This window comes from Homarus americanus, unplaced genomic scaffold (genome assembly GCF_018991925.1).
Source record: "Homarus americanus isolate GMGI-L3 unplaced genomic scaffold, GMGI_Hamer_2.0 scaffold5831, whole genome shotgun sequence".
In the NCBI taxonomy this organism is placed as follows: domain Eukaryota; kingdom Metazoa; phylum Arthropoda; class Malacostraca; order Decapoda; family Nephropidae; genus Homarus; species Homarus americanus.
The window spans coordinates 2,299,092-2,318,243 of record NW_024719604.1 but is presented as its reverse complement, the minus strand read 5'-3'; the positions used below and the strand labels follow the sequence as shown (position 1 = coordinate 2,318,243).

General features: G+C 38.7%; 1 protein-coding gene across 2 annotated transcripts; it reads right to left on the bottom strand.

Annotated features, from left to right (window-relative positions):
* Positions 1-1,527: 1,527 nt before the first annotated feature.
* LOC121860137 (WD repeat-containing protein 46-like) lies at positions 1,528-19,142 on the bottom strand. 2 transcript variants are annotated; one of them, XM_042357174.1, is made up of 11 exons: positions 19,003-19,129; positions 18,781-18,859; positions 16,167-16,367; positions 14,368-14,476; positions 13,521-13,656; positions 12,522-12,801; positions 9,762-9,997; positions 7,944-8,100; positions 6,405-6,552; positions 3,993-4,132; positions 1,528-3,385 (listed from the first exon to the last, which is right to left on the bottom strand). In XM_042357174.1, the coding sequence occupies exons 3-11, from the start codon at positions 16,365-16,367 to the stop codon at positions 3,101-3,103; spliced, it is 1,692 nt and encodes a 563-aa protein (XP_042213108.1). In that variant the 5' UTR covers positions 18,781-18,859; positions 19,003-19,129; the 3' UTR covers positions 1,528-3,100. The 2 variants fall into 2 exon arrangements, with proteins under 2 accessions (XP_042213108.1, XP_042213109.1); XM_042357175.1 differs by lacking the exon at positions 18,781-18,859 and having other exon boundaries at positions 19,003-19,142.
* Between the last annotated feature and the right edge of the window lie 10 nt (positions 19,143-19,152).

The window sequence follows — 19,152 nt, the reverse complement described above, 5'->3', positions numbered from 1 at the left end:
AAAAACCCACCACCACTAACATCATCACCTGCAACCACCATCACCTACAACCACCCCTACCACCACCACTACCATCACCTACAACCACCCCTACCACCACCACTACCATCACCTACAACCACCCCTACCACCACCACTACCATCACCTACAACCACCCCTACCACCACCACTACCATCACCTACAACCACCACTACCACCACCACCTACAATCATCACCTACCACCATCACCTACAACCACCACTACCACCATCACCTACCACCATCACCTACAACCACCACTACCACCATCACCTACAACCACCCCTACCACCATCACCTACAACCACCACTACCACCATCACCTACCACCATCACCTACAACCATCACTGGGAGGGTTAAGACACACTTCCTAGATAAACTTATTAACTTGATCCTTAGATCCAATTACACAAATATCCCATAGAAAGTATTTCCTCCCGCCTGGACATTCAAAACATGCCACGAAGATGAAGAACATTAAGGAGCAACACTCGGGGTTTAAGGGTTAATTACAACAAGGTATGGAAATGTAGAATTATTTATTATGGACAACAATGAAATAATTACCTTTAATATAACCATATATATTTTCATATTGGAGAACTGGTCCTAAAATATAACTTTCTAACAGCCCCCATAGTCAGATGGTTCTCATAGCTGTGCAAACCTTTTGAGGTCTTGGCCATTATGCTGCACCCTTGTTTGACAGTTGAGGGTTGATCATATTATTACTAATCCCTCCCTGTAACAACCATCATGCTTCAGAAGAGAGAAATATGAAGCAATAACTACCCTCTACAACCCCAGGAAATTCAAACATGAAGTCTATAAAACTAAGGGTGAATTTTGCCATACTGTACATTTAACCATTGAAACAATAGGCTAGTAGAAAAGCTTGTTCCTCCCTTTGCTAAAAACTGGCCAAAAAACAATTGGTCCTGGTCAAGAAATAATATATAGAAGATTCCTTTCTTTATAATTTATTTCCAACAGTTTTGTGAGGACCTTCAGAGCTACTCCCAAACTGAAGAGAGGATTTTAACAGAAAATTTGTCTTTTAGGTCTCTTTCACAGGAGTGTTTTTTTCTGAGAAATCAATGAAGTTCAATGCATTTAATATATACTGTACTTATTTTTACCCACAATAAGGCATACTAAGACAAATTACTTACCAGTAATACTGTATTACATTATTAAAAAACTAACATTTTAAAAGATCAGAATCACATTGAAATATTCCACAGCCATCAGCAGAGGCAGGAAATGTGAAGCTGTGTCTTAGTATGCCTTATTGTGGGTAAAAATAAGCATATATTAAATGCATCCTCCGAAAGCATCAATTTGCTACCAGAGTTTAACAGTTAATAATATTCATGTATTAGATTTCTGATAAACTTCCTAAGTGCTCTATTTGAAATAATGAATGCATGTACCTTTATATAATTTAGCTAAATATCTTTCTCGTCAGAAACGGTCATCCCAACAATTATAAATAAACTCATTTAGAAATACATCATTACTTCAGGACGAAATTGGACAGATTTTCAATAGCCAATCAGCTGTAACTCTTGAAGAGGAGGCGGGGCATCTCTTCTCAAGTGGGAAAAAATGCACTATAGTAGTTAAAATAAGATACCAATAATAAAGAACAAAACCTCAAGATGGAGAAAATACTGAGTTTGATCAAGAATACCCACGATACAATCTGTACACACACAAAACTGTCTGCCTCTTTTCTCACTGATACAATGGACGAACAATTCTGATCACTAGTTGTGATTCCTTGACAACCAAACTAAAACTGCTGTACATTGGACCCAGGTGGGCAGATAGTTTTATTGTGTGTGTACACATCAAGGATAAGCAAGTCCCATACACCTGGCCTTCCCTGGCTAAAAACACTCAGAAAAATTAATCATGTGATAACCGTGGTAACACTATGAGATGTTCTTATTACTACCATGCTATTGTACTATTCCAGATGATACTAAATGTTACATAATACTTCCTTGAGATAAATGTATAGTAACTATCAGGTGCCTCAAAGAGAGTTCAGGTTCTCAACTGGCTCTGCCACGTCATTATTATCCACTCTGCACCTGTGTTTTGAACGCTAGATAAACTGTTTCAATTCAATTCAACAAGACCAGATGGTTGGAGTCCACAGTATCCCACAAGCTTGTTGTAACTCATCACCTCCATCCTCCCCAAGAAGAACTTTGATTCAAATCCTAAAAGTATATTGCAGCTCATCCATCTGCACTGAATTGCTTAATTATTAAATTTTGTCTCCAATACAAAGACTATTTATGAGCACAATATCAGGGAGTGCACAATATAAAAGAATAAGGTTAACACAATACTCAGTAAATACTGTTTCTAACAACAGGTGAATGTTATGTCCCACATGTATTCAAGGCCAGGAGGCACCTTATCATAATAATAGGTACAGTATATGACATAATTACGAGGAGTACTGTATTTCAGATTTAGAAGAGAATGGGCCCATACAAGATTATTCCTAGCCACTAGTAATACAAGGATATCGAGGTACTGAATATGACTACATCGGGTTCACAGACAATGGTATTAATGTTCAGACTCAACTCCCCCACAACAATATCATACACAAACATGTCCTCTTATGTTTATGACAACACTGATAACACATAAAACTTCTATATCCTCACTTAATAACTATCCTTGGTGTTACAACTGGGAAGACCCTTAGCTCTTTTTAATGGTCATGCAGAATACTGGAGAGTGAAGCAGTTGTGATCATTCTGTAAGTCACTAAGGACTGAGGGAAGATGGTGTACTGTTCTCGATGTCTAAGATGGTAACTCATAGTGGTGGGATTAAGTATTGACCTGGTAATTAGCTCTTATTGCACCTCCTGTCTCCAGAGAGAACCACTGATTCTAATCTTCCTCTTCTAAGGATGACCAATTGGCAAAGGGTGGTCATAAGCTCAGCCCTCAGCTGTAAAATATTGGCACAGCATGATGGCCAAGACATGTTCAGTGACAAGAGCCGCCTGACTAAGAACGACAAGCTAGAAAAGAATCAAAATGATTATCACTTTTTTTTTATTTTCTTTGGCTTAAAACGATCAAGAATTTCAGCTGGTTTAGACTCTAAATTCTTTTCCTTCCCTAACTTGAAGCTGTCTCGCTGAATAATTGCAGCCTGGAGGAACTCTCGCTGTCTGCCCTCCTTCACTTTTTGCTTACGTTTGAAGGTCTGTGCAGAGCCGCTCTTGCCCTTCATTCGGTAACGTGGTGTAAAATCAATTGTTGGCTTGCGAATGTGTAGTAAGGCATTCTTGGCATCTAATTTTTCCTGCAGCCTTGGAGTATCAACCTATGAAAACAACAGTAATTGTTATATAAAAAAATAATAAATAAGAAAATGGCATCCTCAATGAACATGAAAAGCTTCAAGCATTCTTTACCTTTGAGAAATGGAAATGTAATCTTTAGTCAATTAATTTTGTATCTTAAGAACAGGATTTCAAACACCATTTATTCCTGGCAAGAGAAGGCCAGGGTAGTGATCTGTTCTTCATCTGCATATAATGAAATAACAGAAGAGCAGTTAAAATATTTTGTTTTTCACTTAAGCATCTTCCTGAAATCCAAAGGAAATACAGAGAGAGAAAGATGTGTTCCTTTCATCACACTTCTCCAATACCCAATGTGTGTCCTCAGTATTAGCCGAGCCGTTATGTAGAATAAATGTACATTGGAGCCACACTAAGAAAGTATTGAGTACAGTGCGGTAATTTGTAATGTTAACAATGGGCAAACAGTTAAAAATTTGCAACTCTAACTCAGCTGACTGGCCTTAGATACTTAACTTCATTACTTCACCACAGCTAAACTGAGTTAAATGATGAACTCGTATTTTTTCCATACTTCTGCATACATTTTCATTATAATCCATCACCTAAGAGCAACAGAATACTCACCTGACCAATACTTAGAGGGTCCAGAGTGATAAGCTTTGACGGTACTTTGGCAAGAAGAGCTTTGACCTCTGCTTCCCTGCGGCCCGACACACTCATGTAGGGGTTGGCTTCCAGAGCATCATAGTTTGGTTCACCAGCCCCTACAAAACATAATAAACTGTTAATAAGGCAACAAAAATAAACCAAAGACCAAAATATAGAGACAAGTACAATACAGTATAATACTATAATGGACTAACAAAACAATGAGATGATTAACTTGTGTTTAGAAATAAGGATAATTTGCATAATATTGTACATAACCTGTAGAATAATCCATCACCTACATATGACCACAAATAAAAACATATAAATAAACAAAATAGTGCATAAATGTATATATAAATGTATATTAAATAAAAGGAAGCTTGATCCTGCAGTACAGTATCTACAGGAGTAGAGTTGTTGAACAAGCCTCAGGTAAGTAAATAATTAGTAAGAGCACCTGTACAATAAAGTCTGGATACAGTAACTCCACATTGACAACAAATCCACTTATGTGAAGAGGATTTAAAAATCAAATAAACTTAAACATTAACTTATTGCTAACGTTCACAAAACATTACTTATAGCACTGCCACTGTGGAATCTGGCAATCAGCTGGTGTACAACTGCCTTAATAATATCATGCAATGGCTTTTTCTTGCCAGTCTTCACCCGGGTCATTATATACCCATTCGGCACTGACATGTTAAGCCTATAGAATAAAAGCCCGATATACAGTACCATCTTGTATTTTTCCTCACACACTCAGAGCAGATAATTAGCAAGCCACATTTTTATGAATCTTCTCTTCTCACTGTACTCCATGGCTGTAGTAGGATTTTTCACTTCACCTGGTTGGCTTTGCCTTTGACAGTCTCCTATAATGTCTTGTAGAACAGTCAAGAGCATATAGTGCACAGCTCAGTTATCACACTACTGTACTTTATGTTTAAAATGTTGATATAGTGCGGTGAGACTGTCGCTCTACGTTTAGTGTCTGGTAGAGCATATACAGTATTTCCTGCTTGCCCACACTGTCCAACATGTACTGTACCACCACTATCACACCAATGACCTATATACAATACTGTACGGAGTATATGGCCTTTACCAAGAGGTAGTCTTACCAGTGAACCAGAGATGCCAAGTCCTTCATCAGGGCCTATTTCATTCAGTCTCTTTGTGAGTATAGATACAGTAATGAAATCAGGGATGTAATCACTCTACATCACAGAGCACAAATTTTTAGTCCAAACCATTGTTGCTTTGAAGGAATGATCAGCTTGAAGACCAATCTACCTCTCCATAATATTCGCCTTTCAGTAGAAGTCTTTGAAAGGAGTATATTTCTCTCTAAAGTTCCTTTTGCAGATCATCCGGCAGAGGAGTCACTTTCTTAAGCTTGTCGCCACCAGTAAGCTGATCATTGTTTGTAAATTGGCGGAGGTGGAACAGTTGCAAAAAACAATCACGAGACACAGGTTTTTCACTGAATTTGAGATTATGAGTTTCATCTGTTGCCCAGCACTCATTTATGTGTTTCTTACTGTGCAACATTATCGAATCACCTGAAGAATCTACATCCCAAATAGAAATAGGGTGGAGATTCTTCAGGTGGAGAGGACTGGGGTGGAGATTCTTCAGGTGGAGAGGACTGGGGTGGAGATTCTTCAGGTGAGAACTCGTGTGTGTCCTTCAAGTATCCATGACAACGATGAGTCTCATTCACAATCATATCCAAAATGATCACGAACACAATACTCTAAGAAATAGTACAGTTCCCCTGAAGCTTCTGTTACTGTACATGTATCAGCTAAACATGAGTTTGTTGAGTCAAATGTGTAGTGATCTGGTGTGAAGTGCGTTGATTTCCGTGACTACGTTTCTTCCACTCTCCCACTTGAATCATTGTGTTTTTCCTCTCGTGTTTTTTTACACATTAACCCGATTATCACCATCACTGTCCTCTCCTCTAAGTTATCAGTATTAATTGTATCCAACTCATCAACATAATAATTCTTGCTTTGGGCCGCTGCTCTGGCAATATTGAGTGATGCCAACAGAAGAGATTAAAACACCAGCTGTTCATTACAGCACACGGTACTGTTGACCCATATACTGTATGTCCCACACACAGTACACAGAAAAAAGAAAAAAAAATACTGCCAAATATATGAGACACCTGCAGAGAAAGAGTTAATTGCTGAAGTGCAAAAAGAGATTTGTGATGAGCGAAGAAGTGTTAACCTGTGTGTTGAAATTTTATTCTGTAAAGCCAACAATAAACACCATCAACACACACACATTCATGCTAGCCATATCTTATGACAACAATTATTTCACACCTCTAACAAAATAAGTGGTCCAACTTGTTGACCATAACCTTACCTGGAATAATTAAACTTGAGTATCCACGATAAGTGGAGATCCCGAGTATGTCTTCGTAGGGACAAAACTGCAAGTCAGTTATCACACTGCCCGACTTGTGACACATGTATGCCTCACGGGTTACCCCAGTGGTCACATCCCGATACACCTGTGACAATAATAGATGCCATTCTTTATAAGTAGCAGTGAAACCTCGGTATAACAGACACAATATGTAATGGGACTCAGTTATAACAACCACCTTAAACCTATTGAACAAACCCTGAGGATAATGGGCAGGTGTTCTGAGGAGTTGTCTGATTGTTCTTCACTGCATGAATACTAACTGTGAGAACTGTAATACTGTTTATAAAGAATAAAACAGACAAGTTGAAAATCATAAAAAAACTGAAGCAACAAACAATTATTATAGCACATTATGCAGTCCTCTACTCATCACCACAAGCTCCTTTACCCTGTGCTTGTCTACTGTACCCCTAGACCTCCATGCCAGGCCGAGGGGAGGAATCTCCACCCGTGAGCTATATGTTACGTTATGGTTATTTTTCAACTTGTAATTTATGGTAGATATGTGTGTAGTTTTCTTACTTTACTCAGTTATATGCACACACAATCCTACACACAGGAATGCACAAAAAATAACAAATCAACATCAAAAGACAAAAGTTCTAAGTATCTACAGGTTTTTACCGCAAAGCTGTGTGGTGAGTGAGTGAAGGTCAGAGGGTTTGTGGCAGAGCACCATAGCTAGGGATGGCAGCAAGGCAGCGTCCAAGCTGGGCTACATTGCTAAGGAAAGCGTCCAGGAGGCCAGCATCCCCAAGACTGTGACACAGTGTGTACACTAACTTGTACCACTTTTGCTCTCTTTATACCGTCATTATTGCTATTTACTGTACAGTACAGTATATGCTTTTGATAATGCTGAATCTGAATCTAGTGATCTGAACAGATGCGAGTATGAATACTGTTATGGACAAAATATTTTTAAATTATTCTTTTGTCAGTAATCAGGGCTTTTAAGAATACTGTATACCTTAAGCCTTTATAAAGGATTAATGTAAATTGTTTCATTATTAGGAATGCCTTTTGAATTTAAACAATAATAAGTAATAAAATCCCCTTTCAAAATATTTGGTATGTCAAACCCCCTCCCTCCCCTTTAGCGACTATGGTCTTCCCCCAATTAGTCTGTTCAAAAATCAAAATTCCAAGAATTTCCCAAGTTTCTGGATTAAAGTTTGTGCCAAGATTCAAGAGTGATTTGGGGAGTTTAGCCTCTGTAAATTCTGAACGCTTCCTAATCTATTACATCAGACTTTTTACTGGTTGGAAGGTTTTCATTTAAATAAATTCCAGCAAAGGAGACACATCTATATTATATTCTTGTAATACAGTATTGCCTTCATTACCCATGGCTTCCCCCATTTTTTTTCGTGCACTACAGTAATTTTATTAAACTCCATTACAGACTAAAAAATCTGCACAGATACATACAAAAATTTTGCCAGGATGTAATAAGGAATACTTGCTACTGACCTCCACAACATTACCCATGGCCGCAGCTAATAAACCTTTCTGTGAGAATTTAACAGTTGATGCTCCGGAGTTAATCTTGAATGACTGTAGGCACTCTCCTAGCCGTCGCACATCCCAAATCTTCATTACTTTATCAGCTCCTGCTGTGACCATGTACCTGCCAATAAACACCATAACAAAGTTAATACACCATACACATAACTGTACTGGCAGTTCCCAATTTATAAAATTGCCTGATTGCCCAATGTCTCCTCATTTACTCTCATATAATATGTGGACAATTAAATGGAAGAAAATTATATCTTAAAATTTAATTTCTAGTTATTTACAATAAAGGTGTAGAGCTGTAAGAGAATGTGTAGACTTTATAAATTAACAAAATTTTGGAGGTGCGGAGGTTGTTGACAACAAGTGTAGTGTCAGCTGACTGGTGGCAGTAGTCGTGCCACATCTTACTCAAAGGTTTAAGATAAGAATAAATTTCCGATATTTCTCATGTACTGTCTGTCTGACTTGTCTCATTTGTACAGTATATAATTCCTTGAATTTTCTTTACCACGAATAATAACTTTCATAACACAGCAGCTTGTGGGTGTTACTAAAAGTAAGTAGTGTGGGGCTGAGGGGCCCTCACACAGGGCTAAATCCAGCACCAGAGGTAAGACAAGACAAACCTCATCACCTCACACTGATCCCTACACTCTTTATAAAGCCTCTAGTAATGTCACTCAAGTATAGTTCAGGACAAAAATATGTTTTAGTAACTTTATAAATTATAGATCTGTTTGAGAAGTGAACAATACACAGTTTTAAAGCTTCAATATACTTAAACAGCTGAATATGGTCATAACGTTAAGCGTGTTGTGGCCTTCACACACAAGTCATACAATATGGTTGTTGCCACAACTCTTTTATCTGACAACTTATGATAAATAATGAATTATTTATTACAGGTTAATGAGTTATTCAAATGATGAGAAAAAAGTGGATCCATGGGCATGACACTCTATTAGGGACAGTGTGGCTACAGTAGACGTACATAAGGATACACTGTACTCAACAAGATTCAGTTCCCCAACTGTAAAGTCAGGTACCCATTTACAGTTGGGTAAACTGGAGTGCTCTGGGCATTAGGTAGCTGGCGACCTGTGGTGTATTGGTCAGCATGCTCACCTCGCAAACGAGTGGACCCGGGTTCGATCCTTGGGCAGGGTGACATTATGGACAAGTTTCTTTATACATTTTGCCTCTGTCTACCCAGCAGTAATTGGGAACCTGGATGTTAATCAATTTGCGGATCGTATTCCGGGGTAATGATTAGCCAGTGCAGTTGGCGAGTTGTCCGGTCTTCTCGAACTACTTCTTGACACTGGGTCATGCAGCTCGTTAACTCAGGGTGTGGTTGTAGTGTTGACAACAGCTTCTATACTTTTAACAAATTCACGTCTAGGTGGCCCTAAGGCTGGCCATCCTTGATTTTGAAGTGCATCCATTATGAGGTAGCTATCCTTAGGTTAGAAAACTAGAGCAGTATCCACTCCTTCCCTGCACCCTTAAACAGCAGTTCTTAATCTAGGTAAATGTACAGTATTACAAGTATCTTTAAACGATGATGATGGTGATTTAATGAATGGATTAGTTTAATTGTTTTTGGTTGTTAATTCTAATATATTTAAGTGACATCTAGGCTGCCTTGACCCAATGACAGCCAGACACATCTACAAAATTCCATTCATAAAAGTATTTTCTAACATGTGGTTCTTTAATACTGTACTGTAACTGTGAATTAGTTTATAATAACAACATAATAATAGTTACCTGCCAGTGGGATCAACATCTAAAGCTCTTATGGGGTGAGGATGACACAAGATGGAGGTCACAGGTTCTTTACTGTTAGGTGTCCACATTGATACTGTGCCATTCGGGTGACCACAACACAGCACTGCATTGTAAGGGTTCTGACACATGACATTCAGGCGACCCTTATGTGTGTAAACCTGAATCACTTCCTTGCCTAAAGTGATGTCAAGCCAACTCAAATGCCCATTCTCACTCTGTGAAGGAGAAACATTATTTAGATGGGGAGACAGGTGAGGAGATTAAATAAAAATGAAGAAAAATAAATAACTTCTGAGCTAAATCAGTTGTTCAGTTTTACACGTTCAACATATCCTGAACATGGGAAAATCTTCTATGGAGTTGTTATTGAATGGACAGTACTGTACTACCTATTTATTATAGCCAAGATAAATTATACTTTTCCCAGATTATTAGAAATCCTCAAATTATGCATAATGAATACAAAAAGATACAAAAGTGTTTCACCATGTGTAACTTTTAAAAGAAATAACAAAAAAGTGTCATTTTAGAAGAGAAATTAGAGGTTAATAAACAACGTGAGCGTGGCGAAGAAACTACAGTTGACAATGATCCACGAGGAATAATACAAGGCACACACACACTTCTCAACGAGCAGAAGGTTAAGAAGCATCAACAGGATACATTCATTGATATTTTGAACAGTGCAGACACAAAAGGAGAGCTATTAAGAACAGTCAGGCAAAAAATGGGTAGAAACAAGGATGCTGTTGGTGAGTGGTGTGTGAGGAACGATCATGGTAACGTGGCTGTTGATAATGAGGATGTCAAGGATGCCTGGAGAAAATACTATGACTGACTACTGAATGAGGAGTAATGTACAAATGAGACAGGGGCAGACCAGGAGCAGCAGAACTAGCACAAGGACCATGCCCAAGGATGAAGAGAGAATGGATGAGGAAAGCGAATGACAAGGTAAAGAATGGAAAGGCAGCTGGAAGATCTGGAATATATTGTATGCAGAAATCATCAGGTGTCAATGATGATCAAATTGACTATGTACTGCAACCATGATGGAATGTACTGTTCCAGACAACTAGAGGAAGAGTGTGATCTTGAACACTTACAAGGTTAAAGATGATATACAATACTTGAATGTTGAAACTACAAGGGTCTTAAACTGTTAGATCAGGTTATGAAAGATATAGAATGAGAAAGCTTGGGGTCAAGGATTGTCTTGTACAAATGGTTAAGTCATTACATGAAGGTTCAAAAGTTTCTGTGAGAGTAAATGGTGAGAAAAGTGAGGAATTGGAGATGAAAGTTGGGGATCATCAGGGGTCTGTCTTGAGCCTCCTTCTCTTTATCGTGGTGTTAGAGGCAATATCATGGACTTAAGGACTGGTCTGCCCTGGGAGTTGTTGTATGCTGATGGCTTATAACAGATAGTATTGAACAGACAGTGGAGAAATTGAACCCTTTGAGAATGATGTAGAGTGTGAGAGAAAACCTCATTGAACACTCCTGAGTAATACCATCAAAGTCCAGAGGTTGAGACGAATTAATAAAAAATCACTTCAACTGCACGTGGGAGCTTAGTGAAAGCTACCCCATCCCTCCAGCATATTCCTCATCCTCGTCACCCAAATTACCCTAAGATTCACCAGTTAAAATATTGTGGAAAGGCATCATGTTCACTTATATCGCCATCACTATGCATGGGAGGGTCATCCTTGTCTCCAGAACCAAATAATTAAGGCATCAATTTCTTTCTGGGTTGTGGCTGCACCAAGGTCCAACCATTATTAATGGGCGAGTGGCCTCCACCACTTCTGCCAGTTACCAGAAGCCTTCACAAAGATGCTCAGTAAATACAAATCATGGGAAATTCAAATCATGCCCACAAGAAATATGTTGCAACAGTTGTAATGGATATGACAAGAACAGCACGGCCCTCTGTACCACAACCAATGTGGGATATCTGCCAGGGGTTAAAAAATGGAAAGATGGAATAGTGTCAAAGAGCCTGAGAGGCAATGCGATGAAAACAAAGGACTGATTAGTGGCGTGGGTGAGAGGCACAGTGGAAAGTGGAAAAGAGGCCATGTGCCGTCTGTAAGAAAGGTGTCGGCAGCAATTCATTAATGTGCTGTGAAGTAGATGGCAGACTGCAATATGTTGCTAACTTTAAGTAGGCTGTATGTGCAGGTGAACTCAACAAGGCTGAAGAAACTCAACATTGGGATATATTCCTGGACTGTGTTGATGAGTTTTGCTACCTGGGTGACATGATCAGTGCTGGTGGCGGTGCTGCAGCTTTATCAATTGCAAGTCAGAACTGGCTGGAGGAAGTGAAGGGAGTAGTTGCCTTAATTGAAGCCAAGAGGAACTTCCCTCCGTGTGGAAGGAAAATGTATGTGGCTGGTGTGAGAACAGCATGGAACTATTTAAAGACAACTTTAAATGACAAAAAATATTGAATCAGCCATAATATCAAATTGTGAATATTGTATTGAATCAGTGAGGACTGAGTATACTCATTCTCTAAGATCCATCTTGTCTCCAAGTGGCCTGGTTTGAACCTGATTAGCTTTGACCTGTAATGATGGAGTCGATTCATTGTCAACCTCTAATTGGTGGTAAACAGACAACACCAGCAAGAACCTTTGATAGTTCTCCTCAGGTTACACTTGAGTTTATGTCTTACCTAAATACAGTAAAATTCCTTGTCAACATGAACACTGAACAACAGCCACTTACCGCAGAACACAGGAGAAAGTGATAAGGGAGGAACTCAAGTTGCAGCACTCTGTCCATCTGTTTTAAGCAATGAATTTCAATTCCTTGATTGTCATATATATAAACCCATTTTTTTTGTGCAGCAGCCATCATGCCCTCTGTGTGCAGCCAACAAACATCATGGATAGATTCCATAACATTTATTTCACAGTGTAGTTTCTTAGTAATCCAGTCCATGGCTGCTAAGTGACCCTTTCTTCCTCCCAGTACAAGATGTCGTCCATTTCGAGTGAACTGCATTCTAATGGGAGAAATTTCTGGGGTAAAAATACATATATCACCATAAACATCCAGAGCAGAAGTCAAGCAACTTATTTTACCAAAGGAGTCTCTCTCTCTCTCATCACTTCAGTAAAAACATCTTACTACACAGCTAAAAACCAAGGATTAATACAATATAGGTGCTCCTCTACTTAAGAAAGTTCAACTTACCAACTTTCAGAGATACAAACATCATCACTGAGGGGGTTACCTGCCAGAACAGATGTTTAATGTGGATGAGACTGGATTATTTTGAAGAAAATTCCAGATAGAACAAACATTACCTAAGAGGAGAAGAGTGAGCCAGGTTTTAAGGCTGTATTAAAGGGTATAGCTCTACTAAATATCCATAATCTTTTCATTTTTTACAATATGTTTGGTATCTAAAAGAGTAAAGTTGGACTTACAAACAAACCTCAAAAACGTAACTCATTCGTGAGTAGAGGAGCACCTGTAGTGGACACCCCATTTCATATCTGAGTCAGGCCAAGAAGACTTGTGATTTAACCATACATCTATGTGTTGCATTCCAAGCAAATACCTTGACATTATAAGGTGACACTTATCTAAACAACTAGTTCAGTACAATTATACCACTGGCACTTTCATCCTCAAGGAGTCAGTCAGTCTTGGTGCTACAACAGCACTACAACACTCAGTCTAAGGTTACATTGAACAGTATAGTACTGCATCACTCACTTGTATGGACCAAACTGATTGAGAGTAAGATTAAAGCTTTTAGCAGCTGAGGTGATGTCCACTGCATCTCTGATGTCTCTCTGTCTGATGTGTGCAGTGTATGAATCTTCCTCTGCTTCCAACTGACCACTAGTTTCTGTAAATGGCAGCAAACACACAATGAAAGTACTGTGTGTATTTATTTATATCCCGCACACCGACCCTCGTGACTACAGTGTGTGTTTTGGTGCCCACAACTTGATCTGCTTTGTGGGGGCCCCAGGGTTCTAGACCCAGTTGCTCCCTCCCCCCTTTAATCCAGCCCTGTTTTAAAGGTTCAATAATAAATGAAAACAACCAATCAGCTGATGAAAGACTAAACTGACCAGCTACATCTACGCGGCAGATCAAGTACGATTCACAACACCGAGTTAAATTTCTCCACGAGTCACCTTGAGTTTGAACAACTGCAGGCCAGGAAGCAGTTGTTAAGACTAGCCGAGTTATAATTGGTTAAAAAGTGTTTTGAAATTATGTTTTCTGGTGTTGGTGTGGAAAAAAGTTGTGCTCTTTGGAATTATTTGGTGTACATATAGACCAATTTAACACCATTTTGATTTTGCAGAGCAATTGTCTGCATCACTCCCATGTTAAATCAGAGGTTTATGTTTAACGTGTTATGTACTGGTGGAATGGGGAGTGAACTACAGTACAGTACAGTAGTAAAAAAGTTAATTATATTGGAATTTCTGATGTTATGATACAATAATCAGTCCATTAAAACAAGGTACTGTATTCGTATATGCCTGTGCATAAATAGTGGAGGCATAATAATGCTGCAGTGTGTAGAAGGTGTGGATGAGCTCACCTGTCAGTAGGACCTCTGCTCTAGCTGCTTCTTCTTCAGCTTGTCTTATCTTTTCTTCTTTTATTTTTAATTTATGCTTCATGTAGGAGTTCTTACCAACGCTGTTGACCTGTAAACAAAAATAATAATAATAGTAACTCTAAATATTATATCAGTGTGATAAAAAAAACTCATATTTTCTTGTTCACTTTGGGACAGTTTTATTAAAGAGTCAATGTAAGTGTGGGGCGACTGTTGATATATCATGTTGAAGACACTCTTAAAATGGTTGTTTACATTATATAGGATTATCTAATGACAAAGTGCTCACATCTGTATCCCAGGTTTCAGTTTACACAACATTGGAAGAAGCTGAGACACAGGTACAGTATCTCAGGGCTTCCTCTACCAAACTTGGTTAATTTATGAAGAGATTCAAGCTAAGAGCAGCCTACAGTACTGTATTAAGTGGTTAAGTGAGCGAAAAATAGAATGCAAGTTGTGTTTTAGTTACCATAGCTAAATTAATCATTATATGAAGCAGTGGTAAGATGCTAACTCAAGATAGTTCACCTGGGGGCACTGGTGAGTTTAGTACCCCAGAGTTTGATGTGACGTCAGTGGAAAAAATAAAATGTTAAATGGATAAGTTTTGGATTTCTTCTTCAGATAAAACCACAGCAAAAATCAAATTCATTGAAAGTAAAACATTTCAATACGTATATACGTACAGTCAGGAGGAAAAGTATCGACCACCTGCTGTAGGTAACAACATGAAACATGGAGGAAAACTGTAAATATATACCTGTGGTTACTGGCGTCACTTGGTTATTATCTCTCTATGCCACCGACCTTGGGGCTGTTGTTCTTATTTTACTGACTGTACTGTACAATGCTGTCGACCTAAGGTTGATGCATCACTACAAAATTAAAATTATATGTTTTGCCTGGCCTCACAACCTGTGGGGCAGTTTTTCAGTAAGTTTCAAATACAATGATGTCTTGTAAGTATAAAATTATTACTGTACTGTACTGCATATATTTCACTCACCTGAATTATGTTTTTTATTGCTTAATAATTATTGTGTGTGGAAACAATTGTAATTAAAAATTTGTAGCCTTACTAAGAGGGCAGTAAGGCAAAAAGAGTTCTCTTCCAGAAAAACCTACAGGTACTATAGGTTTTTCTGGAAGAGAACTCTTTTTGCCTTACTGCCCTCTTAGCTACACACTTGTTCCCCCATAATTCTCAGTAAACTCCCTCACAAAGAGTTCTGCTTCCTTATTCTCTCTCTGTCACTCACCTTTGATAACTTAACTGTGCAGCAGTAATTGGAACTATTGTATTATATTTACCAAGATGAAGTACAGTACAGTAGGTTTAAGTACAAAACTTATTTATCTTTATCTATCCACAAAACCTCAGTTATAAGATCTTCACAGTTCAGTCAGTAACTGAGGACTGTGGCATAATTGTCTCCAGCAATTAAATGGATTAAAGTGAATGCTTACAGAGCAGACTGCACTACATTTATTGCATGATGCAATGCACTGTCTTTCAGGATAATATTCACCTGCTGCCACACACCATTAGGTAGTGGCTGTCTACCCTGGGGCTGCTTAGTAGTGGGCTATCACATACAAGTCACTCACCAGTTTCCAAATGACAGTTCAAGGAAAGGTAACTTTTTCTCATAATGATAAGCTAGAAACATGATACATTTCATTTCAAGAAACTGTGTATGGATATCATACATGTCTATAACTGTAATTTATAAAGTTCTGCGCTATATATAACATATTACAGTACTCCATCTTACCCGAACACCTTGTCCTTTACTGTACTTCTGTAATAGTTTTGGGTCCACAATTTTCCTCCCCGGGTACTTCTGAGGTGTTGTTTTCTCCTTGTTCACTGTTACACGGACTTCGTCCTTCACTTCTGATTTCAACGCATTTCTTTGCCATGGCTTCTTCCCTCTTCTCCTTTTCCCTTTTCGTTCACTGACAATTGGTGCCATCTGAAGAAAGAAGTGATTAATAGTACATAAACTAGTTAAAATAAACAAATGAAGAGTTGAACAACTATTGAAGAAACATTAAAGCCAAACTACAGGTATTAACTTTAATCTGAACATAAAATCACACAACGAGCATCACCCTTGTCACACACCCTTGTCAACCACCAGCGAGACAAGACGTGCCCTGAAGGCGCTCCCAGTTTGAGCAGCCAGGCCGAGTCTATTTGGCCCTGCCCTGCCCCCCCCCACCCCCCTTGCTATATCCCAACGCCCTACCAGCCTTACTACACCGGGATTTATTCAGCAAAACATTCAAGTGATCAGTGAACGATTGACTATCAACAGTGTTCTAATAGTGCACCCCAAGGAAAAGCACAAACACACAGCAGTGTAATACTGAGTGTGGCTGGATCTGACCTAACCTGATCTCACGGCTTCACCTGACCGAACCTGAAGGATGGAGCACAACCTGCATTGCCCCAAGCTACTGTCCTGGCCGCGTGGACGCACACCTGCCCAACCGCATCCAGCCCATACGAGCATGAATTGATTGCTACAAGAACAGCCCAGTCCCAACCATTGTAAAAATTATCAACACCTAATTATTATATATCATATTTGTATCACTTATGTTACCTGCATATTATTTGTAAATCAAGAGACCCATTCCCCAATTATGTAATTGTATATTTTCAGCCTTCCGGCTGCCATGCTCTTTCAATAAACCGTTAATTATTAGAGTAGTGAAGTGCCTGAAGCATTCCTACCCCATGGTACAGTACTAAGTGGTCTCTCCCTAGTGTGCCCCCACAGACCATGCAAGTACAGTACAGTAATTACTTCAGGGGAAACATATTCAAACTACCTCTGCTGACCACCATTACTCTGAATCATGTTAAAACATCTCTTAAGACAGCAGTGTGCCATGAAGTATGCTCTCACCCATACATACAATGGTTAAGTACCTTACAACACTGATACTGTATTTCTTACAGGGAAGAGAATAATAGTGACACGCATGCAGTTCAAAGCTGATTCACTATTAGTATTTGGCTTTTTCATTTTCTGTTTCTATATAGTAAGTAGAAAGAATGGAGACACCAGCAATTTTTTTTTTTACGTTTGACGAGTCCAGTAGAGTGTATAGGAGGAAGGACAGACTCATCAACACAGGTCTATTGTTCAGCTGAAGGATAGCCAACAGAGGCACCTGCAGCCAGTAGAAGATGGTTCAAGTGCTGTAGTCTGCTGTCAACACCATCATCAATACTGTACTTTCATAAATATATTAACAACGAGTTATCTCCCTTATGATAAAGTATAGTACAGCAGCAGATGCTACTGAAGTTCATTTAATTTTCATGGACTTAGTTATCCACAGATAGGAGACTGTAAACAAAACATCCAGTGGACAACATGGGTCATACTCTAACAACCAGTGCCATACTAAGTTCCTACTAATGCTATTTTACCATGATTGCACTCTGATTGGCTAATTATCCATTACTGGCGAACAATGTGAGAGAACTATATTTGACCGTGACTCTGGCGGGATTTGGCATTTATTTCGCCGCGAGTCGATCGCTGTGTAGCTGTAAACATACCTAACCATATTTCTGTTATGCATGAAAACTTATTATAAAAGAGGCGACACTAGAACCTAACAGAACCTAACTCAACCAACCGAAGAAACCGGTAATTCACTACACTCAATGGATGGAACTATTTTTCATATGATAATTTTAATTGTATTACATAGGTTAGGTTAGGTTAGGTAACATTTTATTTTATCAGATTCTTTGGTTGCTGTAATCTGCAATTTTACCCAAAATCCTACCTAAACGTACCGAACTTCCTAGCCGGGGAGCGGACCCCCCGTTATATTAAACAGAAAGTAATTAGCCAATCACAGCGCACTCACGATAATAATAGTAGGAACTTAGGAACTTAGCCAGTCACGGCAAAATATCCACTACATATTCTTTATGAATATATACTCAAACAACTTCTACTGTTCTCAGACATTACTGCCGTCTGCTTCACCTTTACCTGGGACTCAATTCCAAACTATATAACTTACTGTACATCACAAACAAGACCTAACTTGGCCTCAAAACGGGGATTCTGGCTCCTGGCATATTATTGGTCGTTTATCAGATAAGAGCCATTGAAGGAAAGTATCTTAGAATTATCTACACTACTGATGACAAAGATAAAGTCCCAGAGATTCTAACTCAACTATAAATTAACCAAATTATAAAAATATTTCCCCAAAACACCCTGTACAGTAACCTCAGGCCAGTAAACAGAGGAATACAATTAACTTATTATCCCAAATTATCTGATAAAATGAACACATGTGGAATATCGTAATGAATTATAAAGTTTAGTGTAAGTTCTTCCTGTTTCTTACCTGTGTAGTTAAGAGTAGAGGTAAGTGTAGTACAGCACCTCCCTGGACACACGTGGTCTTGTTGACAGCCACAACTGACCTAAACAACACTAATGATTTACTTGTTTTAATTTATAGTAAAGTCTTAGAGGACATAAATCAATAATATTTTTTTTCTATTGATAATTTGGACAAAAACATAATTTTCATCTAATTTTATAATCTATCAATTGGTAAACTAACTTAATTCACCATCTGAAGCCTACACATATGACTGATGGTTTGACCGTAGTAGCCTGGTTCCCTGTTGTTAATATTAGAGGTCAAGAGGTGTGGGCCGAGGCCTTTCATGATTCATCCTGCAGTAGTTTGGTAGTTAGCGGCAGACGGCCA

Excerpts from the sequence above, each read along its gene's own strand:
- LOC121860137 (XM_042357175.1), bottom strand. The coding sequence starts at position 16,367 with ATGGCACCAATTGTCAGTGAACGAAAAGGGAAAAGGAGAAGAGGGAAG. Across the intron at positions 13,657-14,367 it reads AGCAGAGGTCCTACTGACAG|AAACTAGTGGTCAGTTGGAA; the intron begins GTGAGCTCATCC and ends TGCCATTTACAG. Across the intron at positions 12,802-13,520 it reads AATCAGTTTGGTCCATACAA|AATGCAGTTCACTCGAAATG; the intron begins GTGAGTGATGCA and ends TTCTCCCATTAG.